The following is a 25,847-nucleotide window of genomic DNA, read 5'->3' as shown; positions in this document are numbered from 1 at the left end:
CTCTCTTTTGATCCCATTCCCAGTCTCTCTCCAGACCCAATCCCCATCTCTCTCTTGATCCCGTTCCTTGGTCTCTCCGTTGATCTTGTTCAGCTAGTCTTTCTCATCATCCAGTCATCACAGCCTCACACAGATCCAATCCCAAATCTCTCTTCTGATCCCGTCCCAGTCTCTCTCCTGATCCTTTCCCAGTCTGTCTCCTGATCCTTTCCCAGTCTCTCTCCTGATCCATTCCTCAGTCTCTCGGGCTACAAGTTCATAGCTCCTTGAAGGTGGAGTTGCAGGTGGACAGGGCGGTGAAGAAGGCATTCAGCATGCTCGGTTTTATTGGTCAGAATATTGAATATAGGAGTTGGGACGTCTTGTTGAAGTTGTACAAGACATTGGTAAGCCCACACATGGAATACTGTGTTCAGTTCTGGTCGCCCTATTACAGGAAGGATATTGTTAAACTAGAAAGAGTGCAGAAGAGATTTACGAGGATGCTACCAGGACTTGATGGTTTGAGTTATAAGGAGACGCTGGATAGGCTGGGACTTTTTCCTTGGAGCGTCGGAGGCTTCGGATTGAACTTATAGAGGTCTAGAAAATAATGAGGAGCATAGATAAGGTAGATAGTCAACATCTTTTCCCAAAGGTAAGGAGTCTAAAACTAGAGAGCACAGGTTTAAGGTGAGAGGGGAGAGATACAAAAGAGACCAGAGGGGAAATTGTTCCACGCAGAGGGTGGCGCGCGTCTGGAATGAGCTGCCAGAGGCAGTGGTAGAGGTGGGTACAATTGTTTCCTTTAAAAAACAGTTAGACAGTTACATGGGCAGGGCGGGTAGAGAGGGATATGGGCTAAATGCAGGCAAGTGGGACTAGCTTAGTGATAGAAACTGGGCGGCATGGACAAGCTGGGCCGAAGGGCCTGTTTCCATTCTGTAAACATCTATGACTCTATTGTCAAAGGCCTTCTGGAAATCTACATAAATCACATCCACTGGTTCTCCTTTGTCTAACTTTCTTGTTACCTCCTCAAAGAACTCTAACAGATTTGTCAGACACGACCTCGCCTTGACAAAGCCGTGCTGACTCAGTCCTATTTTACCATGCACTTCCAAGTAATCTGCGATCTAATCTTTAATAACGGACTCTAAAATCTTACCAATGACCTAAGTCAGGCTAACCGGCCTATAATTTCCCGTCTTTTGCCTCCCTCCCTTCTTAAACAGCGGTGTTACATTAGCCACTTTCCAGTCCTCTGGGACCCTTCCTGCCTCCAGTGATTCCTGAAAGATCACCACTAATGCCTCCACAATCTCCTCAGCTAATTCCTTCAGATCCCTGGGTTGTAGTCCATCCTGTCCAGGTGATTTATCCACCTTCAGACCTTTCATATTCCCCAGAACCTTCTCCTTAGTAATGGTCACTGCACCCACCTCTGCCCCCTGGTTCTCCTGGAGATCTGGCATCCCACTGGTGTCTTCCACCGTGAAGACTGATGCAAAGTAACTATTCAGTTCCTCTGCCATTTCTTTGTTTCCTATTATTACTTCTCCAGCCACATTTTACAGTGTTCCAATGTCTATTTTTGCCCCTCTCTTACCTTTTATATATTGAAAAAAACTCTTCCAATCTTCCTTTATATTACTAGCTAGCTTGCACTCATACTTCATCTTCTCCCCCCTTATTGCTTTTTTAGTTGTCCTCTGCTCACTTTTAAATGCTTCCCCATCCTATGGCTTCCCACTAAAACTCGCCACTTTGTATGCTTGTTCTTTTTTGCTTTTATGCTTTCCTTGACTTCCCTCATCAGCCATGGATGCCTTGTCCTCCCCTTAGCATGGTTCCTCCTCCTTGGGATGAATTTCTGTTGTGCCTCCCGAATAACCCCCAAAATTCCTGCCATTGCTGTTCCACTGTCTTCCCTGCTCGGCTCCTTTTCCAATCAACTCTGGCCAGCTCCTCCCTCATGTCTTTGTAGTTACCCTTATTTAATTGTAATACCGTTACATCTGATTGCAGCTTCTCCCTCTCAAACTGAAATGAAAAAAATGAAAATGAAAATCGCTTATTGTCACAAGTAGGCTTCAATGAAGTTACTGTGAAAAGCCCCTCGTCGCCACATCCCGGCGCCTGTTCGGGGAGGCCGGTTCGGGAATTGAACCGTGCTGCTGGCCTGTTTGGTCTGCTTTAAAAAACAGCGATTTATCCCAGTGTGCTAAACCAGCCACAATATTCATATTGTGGTCACTGCTCCTTCAGGGTTCCTTCGCCTCAAGGTCCCTAATCAAGTCTGCCTCATTACACATCACCAAACCCAGAATTGCCTGTTCCCTAGTCAGCTCTGTCACAAGCTGCTCCAAAAAAACATCCTGATCCCATTTCCCAATCTCTCTCCTTTTCCCAGTCCCTCTCCGGAGCAATTCCCCAGTCTCTATCCCGGTCCACCCCCCACCCCCCCATTAGCAGCCCCAGCTACATATTGTGATTGTTTTAGAAGTTGGCGGTTTGTGGAAGCCTTGTTCTCTGGGGTTTCTCTGTAGCTCTGGGATTTCTCTGCAGCTCTAGGATTTCTTACCGAATATCACAAGTCAGATTTGGAGTTGGAGAGTGTAAACTCGGTTTCTGACACACAATCCCTTCCTTTGCCAGAATCTTCGAGGCAATGTAGGTTAAAACTGCCAGAGTCAATATGGGCACAATGAGTGTTGGGCCAAGTTTATCTTGAGTGTCTTTAGCTGGGGGAGAGAAGAGAAATAGGTCAGGCATTTCCAACATTCCCAATGATACGACACAGGCATCAGCTCATTAATAAGATTTTCTCTGCAATTAGGCAATAGTTTGCAGATAGTTGCTGATCATTGACTTGTGTCGCCCAATCCCCTGGGACAAACAGGAAAGTATTGCCAATGCCACAAGTCTAAAACTGATTATACTGAGCCAATCTGACACAATCTGTGAAAGAGATTAACATTTCCAGACTGTGACCCTTTATCAAAACTGAGAAAAGATTGAAATGTAAAATGGGTTTTTAAAAATCCTTTCATGGATTGTGAGTGCCGTTGGCTGGACTCGCATTTGCTGCCCACCACCTCGTTGCTCTTGAACTGAGTGGTTGGCTCGGCCGTTTCTGAGGGTATTTAAGAGTCAGCCACATTGCAGGCAGTGGGCCTGGAGTCACATGTAGGCCAGACCGGGTAAGGACGGCAGATTTCCTTCCCTAAAGGACGAGTGTGAACCAGATGGGTTTTTACAACAATTGGTGGTCTTTTCTTGGTCACATCCGAACAACATGGACTGCAGCGGCTCAAGAAGGCAGCTCACCACCACCTTCTCGAGGGCAATTAGAGATGGGCAATAAATGCTGGCCTCGCCAGCAAAGCCCAGACTGATTGAGTGAATTTTAAAACTTCAAACAACAGGCCTATGTAGGACATTGTATATGTAAAGTTCCATCAGCAGTTTTCTTACTAACATGTATCAAGTGAATGTCTCATGGTGCACTTTATACTTGTGTCTTGTTACCTCAGCTTTAAGACATGAATTACCATTAAGCATTGATTTTATACATATTTTGTCTAGATTTTATGCCTGAAATAACTAATTTCTGATCAGTTTAAGGCTGTGTGCCACTTTGCACTGTTAAATAATTGTTCCAACCACTAGCAGCCATGACAAAACATACACTAAAAGACTGTTCCCTTAACCAAAACATATTGTTGGAAAATATCGATTGTGCTTGACCTCAGGAGAACTCCAGAGCATGTCTCTGCACCAATCTGTTTTTCGCACAATATGTCCAAATGATAATCGCTGAGACTTGACTCCCGAAGCTCTCTGTATCAAATAAGTGGACAAAGAGATCATCTTCTGTTTTTTAAAAAAATGTATTCACAAGATGTGGGCCTCGCTGGTTAGGCTAGCAGTTTTACTCATCTCTCATTGCCCTTCGGAAGGTGGGGGTGAGTTGCTTTCTTGAACCGCTGCAGTCCCTGGAGGTGTAGGTACACCCACTGTGCTGTTAGGGAGGGAGCTCCAGGATGTTGCCCCAGCGACAGTGAAGGAACGGCGATATATTTCCAAGTCAGGGTGGTGAGTGACTTGGAGGGGAACCTCCAGGTGGTGGGGTTCCCAGGTATCTGCTGCTCTTGTCCTTCTAGATGGCAGTGGTCGTGGGTTTGGAAGATGCTGACTAAGGAACCTTGGTGAGTTACTGCAGTGCGTCTTGTAGATGGCACACACGGCTGCCACTGTTTGTTCTTGGTAGGGGGTTTGAATGTTTGTGGAAGGGGAGGAATCAACCCGGCTGCTTTGTCCTGGATGGTGTCGAGCGTCTTGAGTGTTGTTGGAGCTGCGCTCACCCAGAAAATTGGAGTGTATTCCATCTTATGGTTCATCTCATCTCAGTATAAAATCATAAAAATTAATGCAACAGCAGCAACATTTATAATGAGAGGCCTATCCCACAAATAATTGACGTAATAGTGAACCAAACAGGAAGTGACATCAGTAGATGACCATCCGCCTTAAAAAAACGATCAGAAATGGATCACTATCAAAGACAGTCAGAGGCGAGGGTGAAGCTGGGGGTGAAGAAAGAGCATCCAGAAATTATTTTCATTGTCATATTGATTGCATATTAAATGGGAGTCTACATCTGTCAGTATCGGTCAGTGCCTGTCAGTAAAGGTCAGTATCAGTCTATATCTATCAGTAACGGTTAGTGTCAGTCCATATCTGTCACTAATGGTCAGTGTCAGTCAAGATCTGTTACTAATTGTCAGTGTCAGTCTATCTCTGTCAGTAACGGTCAGTGTCAGTCAGTAACGGTCAGTGTCAGTCAGTAACGGTCAGTGTCAGTCTATATCTATCAGTAACGGTCAGTGTCAGTCTGTATCTATCAGTAATGGTCAGTGTCAGTCTATATTTATCAGTAACGGTCAATGTCAGTCTATATCTATCAGTAACGGTCAGTGTCAGTCTATATCTGTCAGTAACGGTTAGCGTCAGTCAGTAATGGTCAATGTCAGTCTATATCTGTCAGTAACGGTCAATGTCAGTCTATATCTATCAGTAATGGTCAGTGTCAGTCTATACATGTCAGTAACGGTCAATGTCAGTCTATATCTATCAGTAATGGTCAGTGTCAGTCTATACATGTCAGTAACGGTCAATGTCAGTCTATATCTATCAGTAATGGTCAGTGTCAGTCTATATTTTTCAGTAACGGTCAGTGTCAGTCTGTATCTATCAGTAACGATCAGTGTCAGTCTGTATCTATCGAAACGGTCAGTGTCAGTCTATATCTATCAGTAACAGTCAGTGTCAGTCAGCGATGGTCAGTGTCAGTTTGTCGTCATCAGTAACGGTCAGTATCAGTCCATATCCACCAGTAACAGTCAGTGTCAGTCGACATCTGCCAGTAACGGTCAGTGTCAGTCTATATTTGTCAGTAACGTTCAGTCTCAGTCTAAACCTGTCAGAGCAGCCCCAAGTCGTGGTCCACATTGGCACTAACGACATAGGTAGGAAAGGGGACAAGGATCATAGAATTTACAGTGCAGAAGGAGGCCATTCGGCCCATCGAGTCTGCACCGGCTCTTGGAAAGAGCACCCTACCCAAGGTCCACACGTCTACCCTATCCCCATAACCCAGTAACCCCACCCACCACTAAGGGCAATTTTGGACACTATGGGCAATTTAGCATGGCCAATCCACCTAACCCGCACATCTTTGGACTGTGGGAGGAAACCGGAGCACCCGGAGGAAACCCACGCACACACGGGGAGGATGTGCAGCCTCCGCACAGACAGTGATCCAAGCCGGAATCGAAACTGGGACCCTGGAGCTGTAAAGCATTTGTGCTATCCACAATGCTACCGTGCTGCCAAGGATGTCAGGCAGGCTTTCAGGGAGCTAGGGTGGAAGCTCAGAACTAGAACAAACAGAGTTGTTATCTCTGGGCTGTTGCCCGTGCCACGTGATAATGAGATGAGGAATAGGGAGAGAGAGCAATTAAACACGTGGCTACAGGGATGGTGCAGGCGGGAGGGATTCAGATTTCTGGATAACTGGGGCTCTTTCTGGGGAAGGTGGGACCTCTACAGACAGGATGGTCTACATCTGAACCTGAGGGGCACAAATATCCTGGGGGGAGATTTGTTAATGCTCTTTAGAAGGGGGGGTTAAACTAATGCAGCAGGGGCATGGGAACCTGGATTGTAGTTTTAGGGTACGGGAGAATGAGAGTATAGAGGTCAGGAGCACAGATTTGACGTCGCAGGAGGGGGCCAGTGTTCATGTAGGTGGTTTGAAGTGTGTCTACTTCAATGCCAGGAGTATACGAAATAAGGTAGGGGAACTGGCAGCATGGGTTGGTACCTGGGACTTCGATGTTGTGGCCATTTCGGAGACATGGATAGAGCAGGAACAGGAATGGATGTTGCAGGTTCCGGGGTTTAGGTGTTTTAGTAAGCTCAGAGAAGGAGGCAAAAGAGGAGGAGGTGTGGCGCTGCTAGTCAAGAGCAGTATTACGGTGGCGGAGAGGATGCTAGATGGGGACTCATCTTCCAAGGTAGTATGGACTGAGGTTAGAAACAGGAAAGGAGAGGTCACCCTGTTGGGAGTTTTCTATAGGCCTCCAAATAGTTCTAGGGATGTAGAGGAAAGGATGGCGAAGATGATCCTGGATAAGAGCGAAAGTAACAGGGTAGTTATTATGGGAGACTTTAACTTTTCAAATATTGACTGGAAAAGATATAGTTCGAGTACATTAGATGGGTCGTTTTTTGTGCAGCGTGTGCAGGAGGGTTTCCTGACACAATATGTTGACAGGCCAACAAGAGGCAAGGCCACGTTGGATTTGGTTTTGGGTAATGAACCAGGCCAGGTGTTGGATTTGGAGGTAGGAGAGCACTTTGGGGACAGTGACCACAATTCGGTGAAGTTTACGTTAGTGATGGAAATGGATAAGTATACACCGCAGGGCAAGAGTTATAGCTGTGGAAGGGCAATTATGATGCCATTAGACGTGACTTGGGGGGAATAGGTTGGAGAAGTAGGCTGCAAGTGTTGGGCACACTGGATAAGTGGAGCTTGTTCAAGGATCAGCTACTGCATGTTCTTGATAAGTACGTACCGGTCAGGCAGGGAGGAAGGCATAGAGCGAGGGAACCGTGGTTTACCAAAGAAGTGGAATCTCTTGTTAAGAGGAAGAAGGAGGCCCATGTGAAGATGAGGTGTGAAGTTTCAGCTGGGGCGATTGATAGTTACAAGGTAGCGAGGAAGGATCTAAAGAGAGAGCTAAGACGAGCAAGGAGGGGACATGAGAAGTATTTGGCAGGTAGGATCAAGGAAAACCCAAAAGCTTTCTATAGGTATGTCAGGAATAAGTGAATGACTAGGGTAAGTGTAGGACCAGTCAAGGACAGGGATGGGAAGTTGTGTGTGGAGTCTGAAGAGATAGGCGAGATACTAAATGAATATTTTTCGTCAGTATTCACTCAGGAAAAAGATAATGTTGTGGATGAGAATGCTGAGACCCAGGCTGTTAGAATAGATGGCATTGAGGTACGTAGGGAAGAGGTGTTGACAATTCTGGACAGGCTGAAAATATATAAGTCCCCGGGGCCTGATGGGATTTATCCTAGGATTCTCTGGGAGGCCAGGGAAGAGTTTGCTGGACCTTTGGCTTTGATTTTTATGTCATCATTGGCTACAGGAATAGTGCCAGAGGACTGGAGGATAGCAAATGTGGTCTCTTTGTTCAAAAAGGGGAGCAGAGACAACCCCGGCAACTATAGAACAGTGAGCCTCACGTCTGTAGTGGGTAAAGTCTTGGAGGGGATTATAAGAGACAAGATTTATAATCATCTAGATAGGAATAATATGATCAGGGATAGTCAGCATGGCTTTGTGAAGGGTAGGTCATGCCTCACAAACATTATCGAGTTCTTTGAGAAGGTGACTGAACAGGTAGACGAGGGTAGAGCAGTTGATGTGGTGTATATGGATTTCAGAAAAGCGTTTGATAAGGTTCCCCACGGTAGGCTATTGCAGAAAATACGGAGGCTGGGGATTGAGGGTGATTTAGAGATGTGGATCAGAAATTGGCTAGCTGAAAGAAGACAGAGGGTGGTGGTTGATGGGAAATGTTCAGAATGGAGTACAGTCACAAGTGGAGTACCACAGGGATCTGTTCTGGGGCCGTTGCTGTTTGTCATTTTTATCAATGACCTAGAGGAAGGCGCAGAAGGGTGGGTGAGTAAATTTGCAGACGATACTAAAGTCGGTGGTGTTGTCGATAGTGTGGAAGGATGTAGCAGGTTACAGAGGGATATAGATAAGCTGCAGAGCTGGGCTGAGAGGTGGCAAATGGAGTTTAATGTAGAGAAGTGTGAGGTGATTCACTTTGGAAGGAATAACAGGAATGCGGAATATTTGGCTAATGGTAAAGTTCTTGAAAGTGTGGATGAGCAGAGGGATCTAGGTGTCCATGTACATAGATCCCTGAAAGTTGCCACCCAGGTTGATAGGGTTGTGAAGAAGGCCTATGGAGTGTTGGCCTTTATTGGTAGAGGGATTGAGTTCCGGAGTCAGGAGGTCATGTTGCAGCTGCACAAATCTCTGGTCCGGCCGCATTTGGAGTATTGCGTACAGTTCTGGTCACCGCATTATAGGAAGGACGTGGAGGCTTTGGAGCGGGTGCAGAGGAGATTTACCAGGATGTTGCCTGGTATGGAGGGAAAATCTTATGAGGAAAGGCTGATGGACTTGAGGTTGTTTTCGTTGGAGAGAAGAAGGTTAAGAGGAGACTTAATAGAGGCATACAAAATGATCAGGGGGTTGGATAGGGTGGACAGTGAGAGTCTTCTCCCGCGGATGGAAATGGCTGATACGAGGGGACATAACTTTAAACTGAGGGGTAATAGATATAGGACAGAGGTCAGAGGTAGGTTCTTTACGCAAAGAGTAGTGAGGCCGTGGAATGCCCTACCTGCTACAGTAGTGAACTCGCCAACATTGAGGGCATTTAAAAGTTTATTGGATAAACATATGGATGATAATGGCATAGTGTAGGTTAGATGGCTTTTGTTTCGGTGCAACATCGTGGGCCGAAGGGCCTGTACTGCGCTGTATTGTTCTATGTTCTATAGACAAGCTGCAGAGCTGGGCTGAGAGGTGGCAAATGGAGTTTAATGTAGAGAAGTGTGAGGCGATTCACTTTGGAAGGAATAACAGGAATGCGGAATATTTGGCGAATGGTAAAGTTCTTGGAAGTGTGAATGAGCAGAGGGATCTAGGTGTCCATGTACATAGATCCCTGAAAGTAGCCACCCAGGTTGATAGGGTTGTGAAGAAGGCCTATGGAATGTTGGCCTTTATTGGTAGAGGGATTGAGTTCCGGAGTCAGAAGGTCATGTTGCAGCTGTACAAAACTCTGGTACGGCCGCATTTGGAGTATTGCGTACAGTTCTGGTCACCGCATTAGAGGAAGGACGTGGAGGCTTTGGAGCGGGTGCAGAGGAGATTTACCAGGATGTTGCCTGGTATGGAGGGAAAACCTTATGAGGAAAGGCTGATGGACTTGAGGTTGTTTTCGTTAGAGAGAAGAAGGTTAAGAGGAGACTTAATAGAGACATAGAAAATGATCAGGGGGTTAGATAGGGTGGACAGTGAGAGCCTTCTCCCGCGGATGGAAATGGCTAGCACGAGGGGACATAGCCTTAAACTGAGGTGTAATAGATATAGGACAGAGGTCAGAGGTAGGTTCTTTTCGCAAAGAGTGGTGAGGCCGTGGAATGCCCTACCTGCAACAGCAGTGAACTCGCCAACATTGAGGGCATTTAAAAGTTTATTGGATAAGCATATGGATGATAATGGCATAGTGCAGGTTAGATAGCTTTTGTTTCGGTACAACATCGTGGGCCAAAGGCCTGTACTGCGCTGTATCGTTCTATGTTCTATGTTCTATGTCTCTATCAGTATTGGTCAATATCAGTCCATATCTGCCAGTAACGGCCAGAATCAGTCAACATTTATCAGTAACGGTCAGTATCAGTCTATATCTGTCTGTAATGGTCAGTGTCAGTCTGCATCTGTCGGTAACGGTCAGTGTCATTCAGTAACGGTGTCAATGTCAGTCAATATTTATCAGTAACGGTCAGTCTCTGTCTGTCAGTAACGGTCAGTGTCAGTCTATCTCTGTCAGTAACGTTCAGTGTCAGTCAGTAACGGTGTCAATGTCAGTCAATAATTATCAGGAACAGTCAGTATCAGTCTATATCTGTCTGTAACGGTCAGTGTCAGTCTATATCAGTCAGTAACGGCCAGTGTCAGTCAACATTTATCAGTAACGGTCAGTATCAGTCTCTATCTGTCTGTAACGGTCAGTGTCAGTCTGCATCTGTCAGTAACGGTCAGTGTCATTCAGTAACGGTGTCAATGTCAGTCAATATATATCAGTAACAGTCAGTCTCTGTCTGTCAGTAACGGTGTCAATGTCAGTCAATATTTATCAGTAACAGTCAGTCTGTCTGTCAGTAACGGTCAGTGTCAGTCTATCTCTGTCAGTAACGTTCAGTGTCAATCAGTAACGGTGTCAATGTCAGTCAATATTTATCAGTAACAGTCAGTGTCAGTCTATGTCTGTCAGTAATGGTCAGTGTCAGTCTTTTTCTGTCAGTATCGGTCAATGTCAATCAGTAACGGTTAGTGTCAGTCTATATCTGTTAGTAATCATCAGTGTCAGTCTATATCTGTCAGTAACTGACAGTATCAATCTATATCTGTCAGTAATAGTCTATATTTATCAGTAACGGTCAGTGTCAGTCCATATCTGTCAGTAATGGTCAGTTTCAATCTATATCCGTCAGTAACGGTCAGAATCACTCTATATCGGTCAGTAGCAGTCAGTGTCAGTCAGTAATGGTCAGTGTCAGTCTATATCTGTCACTAACGGTCAGTGTCAGTCTGTATCTATAAGTAATGGTCAGTGTCAGTCTATATCTGTCAATAGCGGTCAGTGTCATTTTATATCTGTCACGAATGGTCAGTGTCAGTCAGTAACGGTCAGTGTCAGTCTATATCTGTCATTAACTGACAGTATCAATCTATATCTGACAGTAATAGTCTATATTTATCAGTGACGGTCAGTGTCAGTCCATATCTGTCAGTAATGGTCAGTTTCAATCTATATCCGTCAGTAACGGTCAGAATCACTCTATATCTGTCAGTAGCGGTCAGTGTCAGTCAGTAATGCTCAGTGTCAGTCTATATCTGTCACTAACGGTCAGTGTCAGTCTGTATCTATAAGTAACGGTCAGTGTCAGTCTATATCTGTCAATAGCGGTCAGTGTCAGATTATATCTGTCACGAATGGTCAGTGTCAGTCAGTAACGGTCAGTGTCAGTTTATATCTGTCAGTAAGGGTCAGTGTCTGTCTATATCTGTCAGGAACGGTTACTGTCAGTCAGTAACGGTCAGTGTCAATCTATATCTGTCAGGAACAGTTACTGTCAGTCAGTAACGGTCAGTGTCAGTCTATATCTGTCAGTGACTGTCAGTGTCAGTCAGTAATGGTAGCATTGTGGTTAGCACAATTGCTTCACAGCTCCAGGGTACCAGGTTCGATTCCGGCTTCGGTCACTGTCTGTGCGGAGTCTGCACATCCTCCCCGTGTGTGCGTGGGTTGCCCCGGGTGCTCCGGTTTCCTCCCACAGTCCAAAGCTGCGCAGGTTAAGTGGATTGGCCATGATAAATTGATCTCAGTGTCAAAAATTGCCCTTAGTGTTGGGTAGGGTGACTGGGTTATGGGGATAGGGTTGAGATGTTGACCTTGTGTAGGGTGCTCTTTCCAAAGCTGGTGCAGACTCGATGGGCCGAATGGCCTCCATCTGCACTGTAAATTCTGTGGTAACTTCTATGGTGTCAGTCTATATCTGTCACTAACGGTCAGTGTCAGTCCCTCTCTTTCAGTAACAGTCAGTGTCAGTCAGTATCGGGCAGTGTCAGTCAGTAATGATCAGTGTCAGTCTATATCTGTCAGTAAGGGTCAGTGTCTGTCAAAATCTATCAGTAACGGTCAGTGTCAGTCAGTAATGGTCAGTGTCAGTCAGTAATGGGCAGTGTCAGTCTATATCTGTCAGTAACGGTCAGTGTCAGTCTATATCTGTCACTAATGGTCAGTGTCAGTCAGTAACGGTCAGTGTCAGTCTATATCTGTCTCTAACGGTCAGTGTCAGTCCCTCTCTATCAGGAACAGTCAGTGTAAGTCAAAATCTATCAGTAACGGTCAGTGTCAGACAATATCTGTCAGTACCGGTCAGTGTCAGTCAGTAACGGTCAGTAACTGTCAGTGTCGGTCTATATTTGTCAGTAATGTTCAGTGTCAGACTATATCTGTCAGTAACGGTCAGTGTCAGTCTATATCTGTCAGTAATGGTCAGTGTCAGTCAGTAATGGTCAGTGTCAGACTATATCAGTCAGTAACGGTCAGTGTCAGTCTATATCTGTCAGAAACTGTCAGTGTCAGTCAGTAACGGTCAGTGTCAGTCTATATCTGTCAGTAACGGTCAGTGTCAGTCAGTAATGGTCAGTGTCAGACTATATCTGTCAGTAACGGTCAGTGTCAGTCTATATCTGTCAGTAACGGTCAGTGTCAGTCAGTAATGGTCAGTGTCAGACTATATCGATCAGTAACGGTCAGTGTCAGTCTATATCTGTCAGTAATGGTCAGTGTCAGTCAGTAATGGTCAGTGTCAGACTATATCTGTCAGTAAGGGTCAGTGTCGGTCTATATCTGTCAGTAACGGTCAGTGTCAGTCTATATCTGTCAGTAATGGTCAGTGACAGTCAGTAATGGTCAGTGTCAGACTGTATCAATCGGTAACAATCAGTGTCAGTCTATATCTATCAGTAATTGTCAGTGTCAGTCTATATCTGTCAGTAACGGTTAGCGTCAGTCAGTAATGGTCATTGTCAGTCTATACATGTCAGTAACGGCCAATGTTAGTCTTTCTCTATCAGTAATGGTCAGTGTCAGCCAGTAACGGTCAGTGTCAGACTATATCTGTCAGTAACGGTCAGTGTATGTCTATATCTGTCAGTAATGGTCAGTGTCAGTCTATATCTGTCAGTGTCAGTCTATACATGTCAGTAACGGTCAATGTTAGTCTTTCTCTATCAGTGACGGTCAGTGTCAGCCAGTAACGGTCAGTGTCAGATTATATCTGTCAGTAACGGTCAGTGTATGTCTATATCTGTCAGTAATGGTCAGTGTCAGTCTATATCTGTCAGTAATGGTCAGTTTCAGTCTATATCTGTCAGTAACGGTCAGTGTCAGTCTATATCTGTCAGTAATGGTCAGTGTCAGTCAGTAACGGTCAGTGTCAGACTATATCTGTCAGTAAGGGTCAGTGTCAGTCTTTATCTGTCAGTAACGGTCAGTGTCAGTCTATATCTGTCAGTAACGGTCAGTGTCAGTCTGTATCTGTCAGTAACGGTCAGTGTCAGACTATATCTGTCAGTAAGGGTCAGTGTCGGTCTATATCTGTCAGTAACGGTCAGTGTCAGTCTATATCTGTCAGTTATGGTCAGTGTCAGTCTATATCTGTCAGTAAGGGTCAGTGTCAGTCTATATCTGTCAGTAAGGGTCAGTGTCGGTCTATATCTGTCAGTAATGGTCAGTGTCAGTCAGTAATGGTCAGTGTCAGTCTATATCTATCACTAACGGTCAGTGTCAGTCAGTAACGGTCAGTGTCAGTCTATATCTGTCAGTAATGGTCAGTGTCAGTCAGTAACGGTCAGTGTCAGTCTATACCTGTCAGTAACAGTCAGTGTCAGACTATATCTGTCAGTAACGGTCAGTGTCGGTCTATATCTGACAGTAATGGTCAGTGTCAGTCAGTAATGGTCAGTGTCAGACTATATCTGTCAGTAACGGTCAGTGTATGTCTATATCTGTCAGTAATGGTCAGTGTCAGTCAGTAATGGTCAGTGTCAGACTATATCTGTCAGTAAGGGTCAGTGTCGGTCAGTAATGGTCAGTGCCAGGCTATATCTGTCAGTAAGGGTCAGTGTCGGTCTATATCTATCAGTAACGGTCAGTGTCAGTCTGTATCTGTCAGTAACGGTCAGTGTCAGTCTATATCTGTCAGTAACGGTCAGTGTCAGGCTATATCTATCAGTAACGGTCAGTGTCAGTCTTTATCTGTCAGTAACGGTCAGTGTCAGTCTATATCTGTCAGTAACGGTCAGTGTCAGTCTGTATCTGTCAGTAACGGTCAGTGTCAGACTATATCTGTCAGTAAGGGTCAGTGTCGGTCTATGTCTGTCAGTGTCAGTCTATACATGTCAGTAACGGTCAATGTTAGTCTTTCTCTATCAGTGACGGTCAGTGTCAGCCAGTAACGGTCAGTGTCAGATTATATCTGTCAGTAACGGTCAGTGTATGTCTATATCTGTCAGTAATGGTCAGTGTCAGTCTATATCTGTCAGTAATGGTCAGTTTCAGTCTATATCTGTCAGTAACGGTCAGTGTCAGTCTATATCTGTCAGTTATGGTCAGTGTCTGTCTATATCTGTCAGTAAGGGTCAGTGTCAGTCTATATCTGTCAGTAAGGGTCAGTGTCGGTCTATATCTGTCAGTAATGGTCAGTGTCAGTCAGTAATGGTCAGTGTCAGTCTATATCTATCACTAACGGTCAGTGTCAGTCAGTAACGGTCAGTGTCAGTCTATATCTGTCAGTAATGGTCAGTGTCAGTCAGTAACGGTCAGTGTCAGTCTATACCTGTCAGTAACAGTCAGTGTCAGACTATATCTGTCAGTAACGGTCAGTGTCGGTCTATATCTGACAGTAATGGTCAGTGTCAGTCAGTAATGGTCAGTGTCAGACTATATCTGTCAGTAACGGTCAGTGTATGTCTATATCTGTCAGTAATGGTCAGTGTCAGTCAGTAATGGTCAGTGTCAGACTATATCTGTCAGTAAGGGTCAGTGTCGGTCAGAAATGGTCAGTGCCAGGCTATATCTGTCAGTAAGGGTCAGTGTCGGTCTCTATCTATCAGTAACGGTCAGTGTCAGTCTGTATCTGTCAGTAACGGTCAGTGTCAGTCTATATCTGTCAGTAACGGTCAGTGTCAGGCTATATCTATCAGTAACGGTCAGTGTCAGTCTTTATCTGTCAGTAACGGTCAGTGTCAGTCTATATCTGTCAGTAACGGTCAGTGTCAGTCTGTATCTGTCAGTAACGGTCAGTGTCAGACTATATCTGTCAGTAAGGGTCAGTGTCGGTCTATGTCTGTCAGTAACAGTCAGTGTCAGCCTATATCTGTCAGTTATGGTCAGTGTCAGTCTATATCTGTCAGTAAGGGTCAGTGTCAGTCTATATCTGTCAGTAAGGGTCAGTGTCAGTCTATATCTGTCAGTAAGGGTCAGTGTCGGTCTATATCTGTCAGTAATGGTCAGTGTCAGTCAGTAATGGTCAGTGTCAGTCTATATCTATCACTAACGGTCAGTGTCAGTCAGTAACGGTCAGTGTCAGTCTATATCTGTCAGTAATGGTCAGTGTCAGTCAGTAACGGTCAGTGTCAGTCTATACCTGTCAGTAACAGTCAGTGTCAGACTATATCTGTCAGTAACGGTCAGTGTCGGTCTATATCTGTCAGTAATGGTCAGTGTCAGTCAGTAATGGTCAGTGTCAGACTATTTCTGTCAGTAACGGTCAGTGTATGTCTATATCTGTCAGTAATGGTCAGTGTCAGTCAGTAATGGTCAGTGTCAGACTATATCTGTCAGTAAGGGTCAGTGTCGGTCTATATCTGTCAGTAACGGTCAGTGTCAGTCTATATCTGTCAGTAATGGTCAGTGTCAGTCAGTAAAGGTCAGTGCCAGGCTATATCTGTCAGTAAGGGTCAGTGTCGGTCTATATCTATCAGTAACGGTCAGTGTCAGTCTGTATCTGTCAGTAACGGTCAGTGTCAGTCTATATCTGTCAGTAATGGTCAGTGTCAGTCTATATCTGTCAGTAAGGGTCAGTGTCAGTCTATATCTGTCAGTAACGGTCTGTGTCAGGCTATATCTGTCAGTAACGGTCAGTGTCGATCTATATCTGTCAGTAAGGGTCAGTGTCAGTCTATATCTGTCAGTAAGGGTCAGTGTCAGTCTATATCTGTCAGTAATGGTCAGTGTCAGTCAGTAATGGTCAGTGTCAGACTATATCTGTCAGTAAGGGTCAGTGTCGGTCAGTAATGGTCAGTGCCAGGCTATATCTGTCAGTAAGGGTCAGTGTCGGTCTATATCTATCAGTAACGGTCAGTGTCAGTCTGTATCTGTCAGTAACGGTCAGTGTCAGTCTATATCTGTCAGTAACGGTCAGTGTCAGGCTATATCTATCAGTCACGGTCAGTGTCAGTCTTTATCTGTCAGTAACGGTCAGTGTCAGTCTATATCTGTCAGGAACGGTCAGTGTCAGTCTGTATCTGTCAGTAACGGTCAGTGTCAGACTATATCTGTCAGTAAGGGTCAGTGTCGGTCTATATCTGTCAGTAACAGTCAGTGTCAGCCTATATCTGTCAGTTATGGTCAGTGTCAGTCTATATCTGTCAGTAAGGGTCAGTGTCAGTCTATATCTGTCAGTAAGGGTCAGTGTCGGTCTATATCTGTCAGTAATGGTCAGTGTCAGTCAGTAATGGTCAGTGTCAGTCTATATCTATCACTAACGGTCAGTGTAAGTCTGTAACGGTCAGTGTCAGTCTATATCTGTCAGTAATGGTCAGTGTCAGTCAGTAACGGTCAGTGTCAGTCTATACCTGTCAGTAACAGTCAGTGTCAGACTATATCTGTCAGTAACGGTCAGTGTCGGTCTATATCTGTCAGTAACGGTCAGTGTCAGTCAGTAATGGTCAGTGTCAGACTATTTCTGTCAGTAACGGTCAGTGTATGTCTATATCTGTCAGTAATGGTCAGTGTCAGTCAGTAATGGTCAGTGTCAGACTATATCTGTCAGTATGGGTCAGTGTCGGTCTATATCTGTCAGTAACGGTCAGTGTCAGTCTATATCTGTCAGTAATGGTCAGTGTCAGTCTATATCTGTCAGTAACGGTCAGTGTCAGTCTATATCTGTCAGTAAGGGTCAGTGTCAGTCTATCTCTGTCAGTAACGGTCTGTGTCAGGCTATATCTGTCAGTAACGGTCAGTGTCGATCTATATCTGTCAGTAACGGTCAGTGTCAGTCTGTATCTGTCAGTAACGGTCAGTGTCAGTCTATATCTGTCAGTAATGGTCAGTGTCAGTCTATATCTGTCAGTAAGGGTCAGTGTCAGTCTATATCTGTCAGTAACGGTCTGTGTCAGGCTATATCTGTCAGTAACGGTCAGTGTCGATCTATATCTGTCAGTAAGGGTCAGTGTCAGTCTATATCTGTCAGTAAGGGTCAGTGTCAGTCTATATCTGTCAGTAATGGTCAGTGTCAGTCAGTAATGGTCAGTGTCAGACTATATCTGTCAGTAAGGGTCAGTGTCGGTCAGTAATGGTCAGTGCCAGGCTATATCTGTCAGTAAGGGTCAGTGTCGGTCTATATCTATCAGTAACGGTCAGTGTCAGTCTGTATCTGTCAGTAACGGTCAGTGTCAGTCTATATCTGTCAGTAACGGTCAGTGTCAGGCTATATCTATCAGTCACGGTCAGTGTCAGTCTTTATCTGTCAGTAACGGTCAGTGTCAGTCTATATCTGTCAGGAACGGTCAGTGTCAGTCTGTATCTGTCAGTAACGGTCAGTGTCAGACTATATCTGTCAGTAAGGGTCAGTGTCGGTCTATATCTGTCAGTAACAGTCAGTGTCAGCCTATATCTGTCAGTTATGGTCAGTGTCAGTCTATATCTGTCAGTAAGGGTCAGTGTCAGTCTATATCTGTCAGTAAGGGTCAGTGTCGGTCTATATCTGTCAGTAATGGTCAGTGTCAGTCAGTAATGGTCAGTGTCAGTCTATATCTATCACTAACGGTCAGTGTAAGTCTGTAACGGTCAGTGTCAGTCTATATCTGTCAGTAATGGTCAGTGTCAGTCAGTAACGGTCAGTGTCAGTCTATACCTGTCAGTAACAGTCAGTGTCAGACTATATCTGTCAGTAACGGTCAGTGTCGGTCTATATCTGTCAGTAACGGTCAGTGTCAGTCAGTAATGGTCAGTGTCAGACTATTTCTGTCAGTAACGGTCAGTGTATGTCTATATCTGTCAGTAATGGTCAGTGTCAGTCAGTAATGGTCAGTGTCAGACTATATCTGTCAGTATGGGTCAGTGTCGGTCTATATCTGTCAGTAACGGTCAGTGTCAGTCTATATCTGTCAGTAATGGTCAGTGTCAGTCTATATCTGTCAGTAACGGTCAGTGTCAGTCTATATCTGTCAGTAAGGGTCAGTGTCAGTCTATCTCTGTCAGTAACGGTCTGTGTCAGGCTATATCTGTCAGTAACGGTCAGTGTCGATCTATATCTGTCAGTAAGGGTCAGTGTCAGTCTATATCTGTCAGTAAGGGTCAGTGTCAGTCTATATCTGTCAGTAATGGTCAGTGTCAGTCAGTAATGGTCAGTGTCAGTCTATACCTGTCAGTAACAGTCATTGTCAGCCTATATCTGTCAGCAACGATCAGTGTCTGTCTGTATCTGTCAGTAACGGTCAGTGTCAGTCTATATCTGTCAGTTACGGTCAGTGTCTGTCTGTATCTGTCAGTAACGATCAGTGTCAGTCTATATCCGTCAGTAACAGTCAGTGTCAGCCTATATCCGTCAGTAAAGGTCAGTGTCAGTCTATATCTGTCAGTAACGGTCAGTGTCAGTCTATATCTGTCAGTAACGGTCAGTGTCAGTCTATATCTGTCAGTAACGGTCAGTGTCAGTCTATATCTGTCAGTAACGGTCAGTATCAGTCTATATCTGTCAGTGACGGTCAGTGTCAGTCTATATCTGTCAGTTACGGTCAGTGTCAGTCTATATCTGTCAGTAACGGTCAGTGTCAGTCTATATCGTCAGTAACAGTCAGTATCAGTCTATATTCATCAGTAACGGTGAGTTTCAGTCTATATCTATCAGTATCAGTCAGTAACGGTTTCAATGTTAGTCTAAATTTATCAGTAACGGTCAGTATCAGTCTATATCTGTCAGTAACGGTCAGTGTCAGTCTATATCTGTCAGTAACGGTCAGTGTCAGTCTATATTCATCAGTAACGGTGAGTTTTAGTCTATATAGAACATAGAACATAGAAAATGCAGCACAGAACAGGCCCTTCGGCCCACAATGTTGTGCCGAACCTTTGTCCTAGATTAATCATAGATTATCATTGGATTTACAGTGCAGAAGGAGGCCATTCGTCCCCCTGAGTCTGCACCGGCTCTTGGAAAGAGCACCCTACACAAACTCAACACCTCCACCCAACACCAAGGGCAATTTTGGACACTAAGGGCAATTTATCATGGCCAATCCACCAACCCAGCACATCTTTGGACTGTGGGAGGAAACCGGAGCACCCGGAGGAAACTCACACAGACAAGGGGAGGACATGCAGACTCCGCACAGACAGTGACCCAAGCCGGAATCGAACCTGGGACTCTGGAGCTGTGAAGCAATTGTGCTATCCACAATGCTGCCGTGCTGCCCTTAAGAACAAATAAATCTACACTATATCATTTTACCGTAATCCATGTACCTATCCAATAGCTGCTTCTAGGTCCCTAATGTTTCCGATTCAACTACTTCCACAGGCAGTGCATTCCATGCCCCCACTACTCTCTGGGTAAAGAACCTACCTCTGATATCCCTCCTATATCTTCCACCTTTTACCTTAAATTTATGTCCCCTTGTAATGGTTTGTTCCACCCGGGGAAAAAGTCTCTGACTGTCTACTCTATCTATTCCCCTGATCATCTTATAAACCTCTATCAAGTCGCCCCTCATCCTTCTCCGTTCTAATGAGAAAAGGCCTAGCACCCTCAACCTTTCCTCGTAAGACCTACTCTCCATTCCAGGTAACATCCTGGTAAATCTTCTTTGCACCTTTTCCAAAGCTTCCACATCCTTCCTAAAATGAGGCGACCAGAACTGTACACAGTACTCCAAATGTGGCCTTACCAACGTTTTGTACAGCTGCATCATCACCTCACGGCTCTTAAATTCAATCCCTCTGTTAATGAACGCGAGCACACCATAGGCCTTCTTCACAGCTCTATCCACTTGAGTGGCAGCTTTCAAAGATGTATGAACATAGACCCCAAGATCTCTCTGCTCCTCCACATTGCCAAGAACTCTACCGTTAACCCTGTATTCCGCATTCATATTTGTCCTTCCAAAATGGACAACTGTACACTTTTCAGGGTTAAACTCCATCTGTCACTTCTCAGCCCAGCACTGCATCCTATCTATGTCTCTTTGCAGCCGACAACAGCCCTCATCACTATCCACAACTCCACCAATCTTCGTATCGTTTGCAAATTTACTGACCCACCCTTCAACTCCCTCATCCAAGTCATTAATGAAAATCACAAACAGCAGAGGACCCAGAACTGATCCCTGCGGTATGCCACTGGTAACTGGGATCCAGGCTGAATATTTGCCATCCACCACCACTCTCTGACTTCTATCGGTTAGCCAGTTCGTAATCCAACTGGCCAAAATTTCCCACTATTCCATGCCTCCTTACTTTCTGCAGAAGCCTACCATGGGGAAGCTTATCAAATGCCTTACTAAAATCCATGTACACTACATCCACTGCTTTACCTTCATCCACATGCTTGGTCACCTCCTCAAAGAATTCAATAAGATTTGTAAGGCAAGACCTACCCCTCACAAATCCGTGCTGACTATCCCTAATCAAGCAGTGTCTTTCCAGATGCTCAGAAATCCTATCCTTCAGTACCCTTTCCATTACTTAGCCTACCACCGAAGTAAGACTAACTGGTCTGTAATTCCCAATGTTATCCCTAGTCCCTTTTTTGAACAGGGGAACGACATTCGCCACTCTCCAATCCCCTGGTACCACCCCTGTTGACAGTGAGGACGAAAAGATCATTGCCAACGGTTCTGCAATTTCATCTCTTGCTTCCCATAGAATCCTTGGATATATCCCGTCAGGCCCGGGGGACTTGTCTATCCTCAAGTTTTTCAAAATGCCCAACACACCTTCCTTCCTAACAAGTATTTCCTCGAGCTTACCAGTCTGTTTCACACTGTCCTCTCCAACAACATCGCCCCTCTCATTTGTAAATACAGAAGAAAAGTACTCGTTCAAGACCTCTCCTATCTCTTCAGACTCAATGCACAATCTCCCGATATTGTCCTTGATCGGACCTACCCTCGCTCTAGTCATCCTCATATTTCTCACATATGTGTAAAAGGCCTTGGGGTTTTCCTTGATCCTACCCGCCAAAGATTGTTCATGCCCTCTCTTAGCTCTCCTAATCCCTTTCTTCAGTTCCCTCCTGGCTATCTTGTATCCCTCCAATGCCCTGTCTGAACCTTGTTTCCTCAGCCTTACATAAGTCTCCTTTTTCCTCTTAACAAGACATTCAACCTTTAAGACTTCCAGCACCTCCTCCTCTGTAATATGCACACTTCTCAAGACATCACTATTTCTTTCCCTTAGTTTCCTAACATCCATGCCTTTCTCCACCGTGAATACCGATGAGAAATATTCATTCAGGATCTCACCCAACTCTTGTGGCTCTGCACATAGATGTCCTTGTTGATCCTTAAGAGGCCCTACTCTGTCCCTAGTTACTCTTTTTCCCTTTATGTATCTGTAGGAGCTCTTTGGATTCTCCTTTGCATTATTTGCCAAAGCAATTTCATGTCCCCTTTTAGCCCTCCTGATTTCCCTCTTAACTCTATTTCGACAATCTCTATACTCTTCAAGGGATCCACTTGATCCCAGTTATCTGCCAGTAACGGTCAGAATCAGTCTATATCTATCAGTAACGGTCAGTGTCAGTCTATATCTGACTGTAACGGTCAGTGTAAGTCTATATCTGTCAGTAACGATCAGTGTCAGCCTATATCTGTCAGTAACGGTCAGTGTCAGTCTATCCCTGTCAGTAACGGTCAGTGTCAGACAATATCTGTCAGTAACGGTCAGTGTCAGTCTATATCTGTCACTAACGGTCAGTGTCAGTCCCTCTCTATCAGGAATGGTGAGTGTCAGTCTGTATCTGTCAGTTACAGTCAGTGTCAGTCTATATCTATCGGTAACGGTCAGAGTCAAACTATATGTGTCAGTAACGGTCATGTCAGTCCATATCTGTCACTAATGGTCAGTGTCAGTCAGTAACGGTCAGTGTCAGTCGATGTCTGTCACTAACGGAGCCCTCCAGCAGAGGGCAGTAGAGCAGAGCTGCTGATCGGTGTTGCAAGGGAAATTTACATACCTCCGTTGTGGTCACACTAAATTGCAGGTGTACCTGAGGTGAGTAGTGTATTTAAAAACCTTACCTTTACAGGAGCAGCCCTTTGGATTTCGGCGGCAGCGGTGCGCAGGGGCCTTCTGGGAGGCGAGTAGTGTATTTAAAAACCGTACCTTTACAGGAGCAGCCTTTTGGATTTCGGCGGCAGCGGTGCGCAGGGGCCTTCTTGGAGGTGAGTAGTGTATTTAAAAACCTTACCTTTACAGGAGCAGCCTTTTGGATTTCGGCGGCAGCGGTGCGCAGGGGCCTTCTGGGAGGTGAGTAGTGTATTTAAAAACCTTAACTTTACAGGAGCAGCCCTTTGGATTTCGGCGGCAGCGGTGCGCAGGGGCCTTCTGGGAGGTGAGTAGTGTATTTAAAAACCTTACCTTTACAGGAGCAGCCCTTTGGATTTCGGCGGCAGCGGTGCGCAGGGGCCTTCTTGGAGGTGAGTAGTGAATTTAAAAAGCCTTGCCTGGTCCCGTGTCTGTTCTTCTTTTCTGTTTTATTTGTTTTTATATAAGGCGGGAACCGGAAGTTCGACCTCTGGCAAGTCCCCCCCCGCCCCAACCAATAAATTCTGGTGGAGAGGAAACCTGAGACACTACACGTGTAGTGTCTCCCACCCGCCCTCCTCCTCTAACCTAATAATAAGACCCATTGGTGTAAGGTAAGTGCCATATTATATTATTATTATATTATTAGCATTGTGCAGGTCAAGGTTCGGAGGTGGAGGAGCAGTCTCTGTCAGCGAGAGAACCTGAGAACATCTCAGACACTCAGAAGATAAGTAAGTGATTTTTACTTATTTTTACTTTTATACCTTTTTTCAAATTGTGTGTGTCGGGGTGACATCACAGAAAAGCTGTGGCCAGAGTGGCTGGTAGGGATTCTAACCTAAATTTTAAAAAAAAAATTGAGTATTTGGGAACTAATTAAACATCATAACTTAATTATAATTTAGAGGATATCTAATCCAGAGATCGGAGAGTATTATAGTTAGCTATCGCATTTCTATTAGAAATCTAGTGCTAGGAAACAGATAGTTGACAGTAACTTTGCAATTTTTAAAAAAAGTATTTGAAAAAAAAGACAAATTTTAATTTTAATTAATTGACGCAATGTCAGTTAGAGGGGTGCTGTGCTCTGACTGTGAGATGTGGCAGGTCCGGGAGGCTTCCAGCGTCCTGGATGGCTTCATCTGCAGAAAGTGCACCCAACTGCAGCTCCTCACAGACCGCATGGTTCGGTTGGAGCAGCAATTGGATGCACTTAGGAGCATGCAGGTGGCGGAAAGCGTCATAGATCGCAGTTATGTAAATGTGGTCACACCCAAGGTGCAGGCAGAGAAATGGGTGACCACCAGAAAGTGCAGGCAGTCAGTGCAGGAATCCCCTGTGGTTGTCCCCCTCTCGAACAGATATACCCCTTTGGATACTGTCGGGGGGGGATAGCCTATCAGGGGAAAACAGCAGCAGCCAGAGCAGTGGCACCACGGCTGGCTCTGATGTTCAGAACGGAGGGTCAAAGCGCAGAAGAGTAATAGTAATAGGGGACTCTATAGTCAGGGGCACAGATAGGCGCTTCTGTGGACGTGAAAGAGACTCCAGGATGGTATGTTGCCTCCCTGGTGCCAGGGTCCAGGATGTCTCCGAACGGGTAGAGCGAATCCTGAAGGGGGAGGGCAAACAGGCAGAGGTCGTTGTACATATTGGTACTAACGACATAGGCAGGAAGGGGCATGAGGTCCTGCAGCAGGAGTTCAGGGAGCTAGGCAGAAAGTTAAAAGACAGGACCTCGAGGGTTGTAATCTCGGGATTACTCCCTGTGCCACGTGCCAGTGAGGCTAGAAATAGGAAGATAGAGCAGACAAACACGTGGCTAAACAGCTGGTGTAGGAGGGAGGGTTTCCGTTATCTGGACCACTGGGAGCTCTTCCGGGGCAGGTGTGACCTGTATAAGATGGACGGGTTGCATCTAAACCGGAGAGGCATAAATGTCCTGGCCGCGAGGTTTGCTAGTGTCACACGGGAGGGATTAAACTAGTATGGCAGGGGGGTGGGCACGGGAGCAATAGGTCAGAAGGTGAGAGCATTGAGGGAGAACTAGGGAATAGGGACAGTGTGGCTCTGAGGCAGAGCAGACGGGGAGAAGTTGCTGAACACAGCGGGTCTGGTGGCCTGAAGTGCATATGTTTTAATGCAAGGAGCATTACGGGTAAGGCAGATGAACTTAGAGCTTGGATTACTACTTGGAACTATGATGTTGTTGCCATTTCAGAGACCTGGTTGAGGGAAGGGCAGGATTGGCAGCTAAACGTTCCAGGATTTAGATGTTTCAGGCGGGATAGAGGGGGATGTAAAAGGGGAGGCGGAGTTGCGCTACTTGTTCGGGAGAATATCACAGCTATACTGCGAGAGGACACCTCAGAGGGCAGTGAGGCTATATGGGTAGAGATCAGGAATAAGAAGGGTGCAGTCACAATGTTGGGGGTATACTACAGGCCTCCCAACAGCCAGCGGGAGATAGAGGAGCAGATAGGTAGACAGATTTTGGAAAAGAGTAAAAACAACAGGGTTGTGGTGATGGGAGACTTCAACTTCCCCAATATTGACTGGAACTCACTTAGTGCCGGGGCTTAGACGGGGCGGAGTTTGTAAGGAGCATCCAGGAGGGCTTCTTAAAACAATATGTAAACAGTCCAACTAGGGAAGGGGCGGTACTGGACCTGGTATTGGGGAATGAGCCTGGCCAGGTGGTAGATGTTTCAGTAGGGGAGCATTTCGGTAACAGTGACCACAATTCAGTAAGTTTTAAAGTACTGGTGGACAAGGATAAGAGTGGTCCGAGGATGAATGTGCTAAATTGGGGGAAGGCTAATTATAACAATATTAGGCGGGAACTGAAGAACATAGATTGGGGGCGGATGTTTGAGGGCAAATCAACATCTGACATGTGGGAGGCTTTCAAGTGTCAGTTGAAAGGAATACAGGACAGGCATGTTCCTGTGAGGAAGAAAGATAAATACGGCAATTTTCGGGAACCTTGGATGACGAGTGATATTGTAGGCCTCGTCAAAAAGAAAAAGGAGGCATTTGTCAGGGCTAAAAGGCTGGGAACAGACGAAGCCTGTGTGGCATATAAGGAAAGGAGGAAGGAACTTAAGCAAGGAGTCAGGAGGGCTAGAAGGGGTCATGAAAAGTCATTGGCAAATAGGGTTAAGGAAAATCCCAAGGCTTTTTACACGTACATAAAAAGCAAGAGGGTAGCCAGGGAAAGGGTTGGCCCACTGAAGAATAGGCAAGGGAATCTATGTGTGGAGCCAGAGGAAATGGGCGAGGTACTAAATGAATACTTTGCATCAGTATTCACCAAAGAGAAGGAATTGGTAGATGTTGAGTCTGGAGAAGGGGGTGTAAATAGCCTGAGTCACATTG

At 45.4% G+C, this 25,847-nt stretch overlaps 1 protein-coding gene across 1 annotated transcript in view; it reads right to left on the bottom strand.

The window, feature by feature from the left end:
• Positions 1 to 2,563: 2,563 nt before the first annotated feature.
• Positions 2,564 to 25,847, bottom strand: part of LOC140406175 (collagen alpha-1(XII) chain-like) — a gene marked incomplete at its 3' end in the record, with an annotated part of 80,266 nt that continues 56,982 nt past the window's right edge. The window contains exon 8 of the mRNA XM_072494315.1: positions 2,564 to 2,723. Coding sequence (XP_072350416.1) covers positions 2,564 to 2,723 — 160 coding nt within the window. The remainder of the gene's footprint in view (positions 2,724 to 25,847) is intronic.

Source organism: Scyliorhinus torazame, unplaced genomic scaffold, assembly GCF_047496885.1.
Source record: "Scyliorhinus torazame isolate Kashiwa2021f unplaced genomic scaffold, sScyTor2.1 scaffold_335, whole genome shotgun sequence".
Lineage (NCBI taxonomy): Eukaryota > Metazoa > Chordata > Chondrichthyes > Carcharhiniformes > Scyliorhinidae > Scyliorhinus > Scyliorhinus torazame.
Note: the sequence above shows the minus strand (reverse complement) of the source record. Positions and strands in the feature narration are given on the sequence as shown.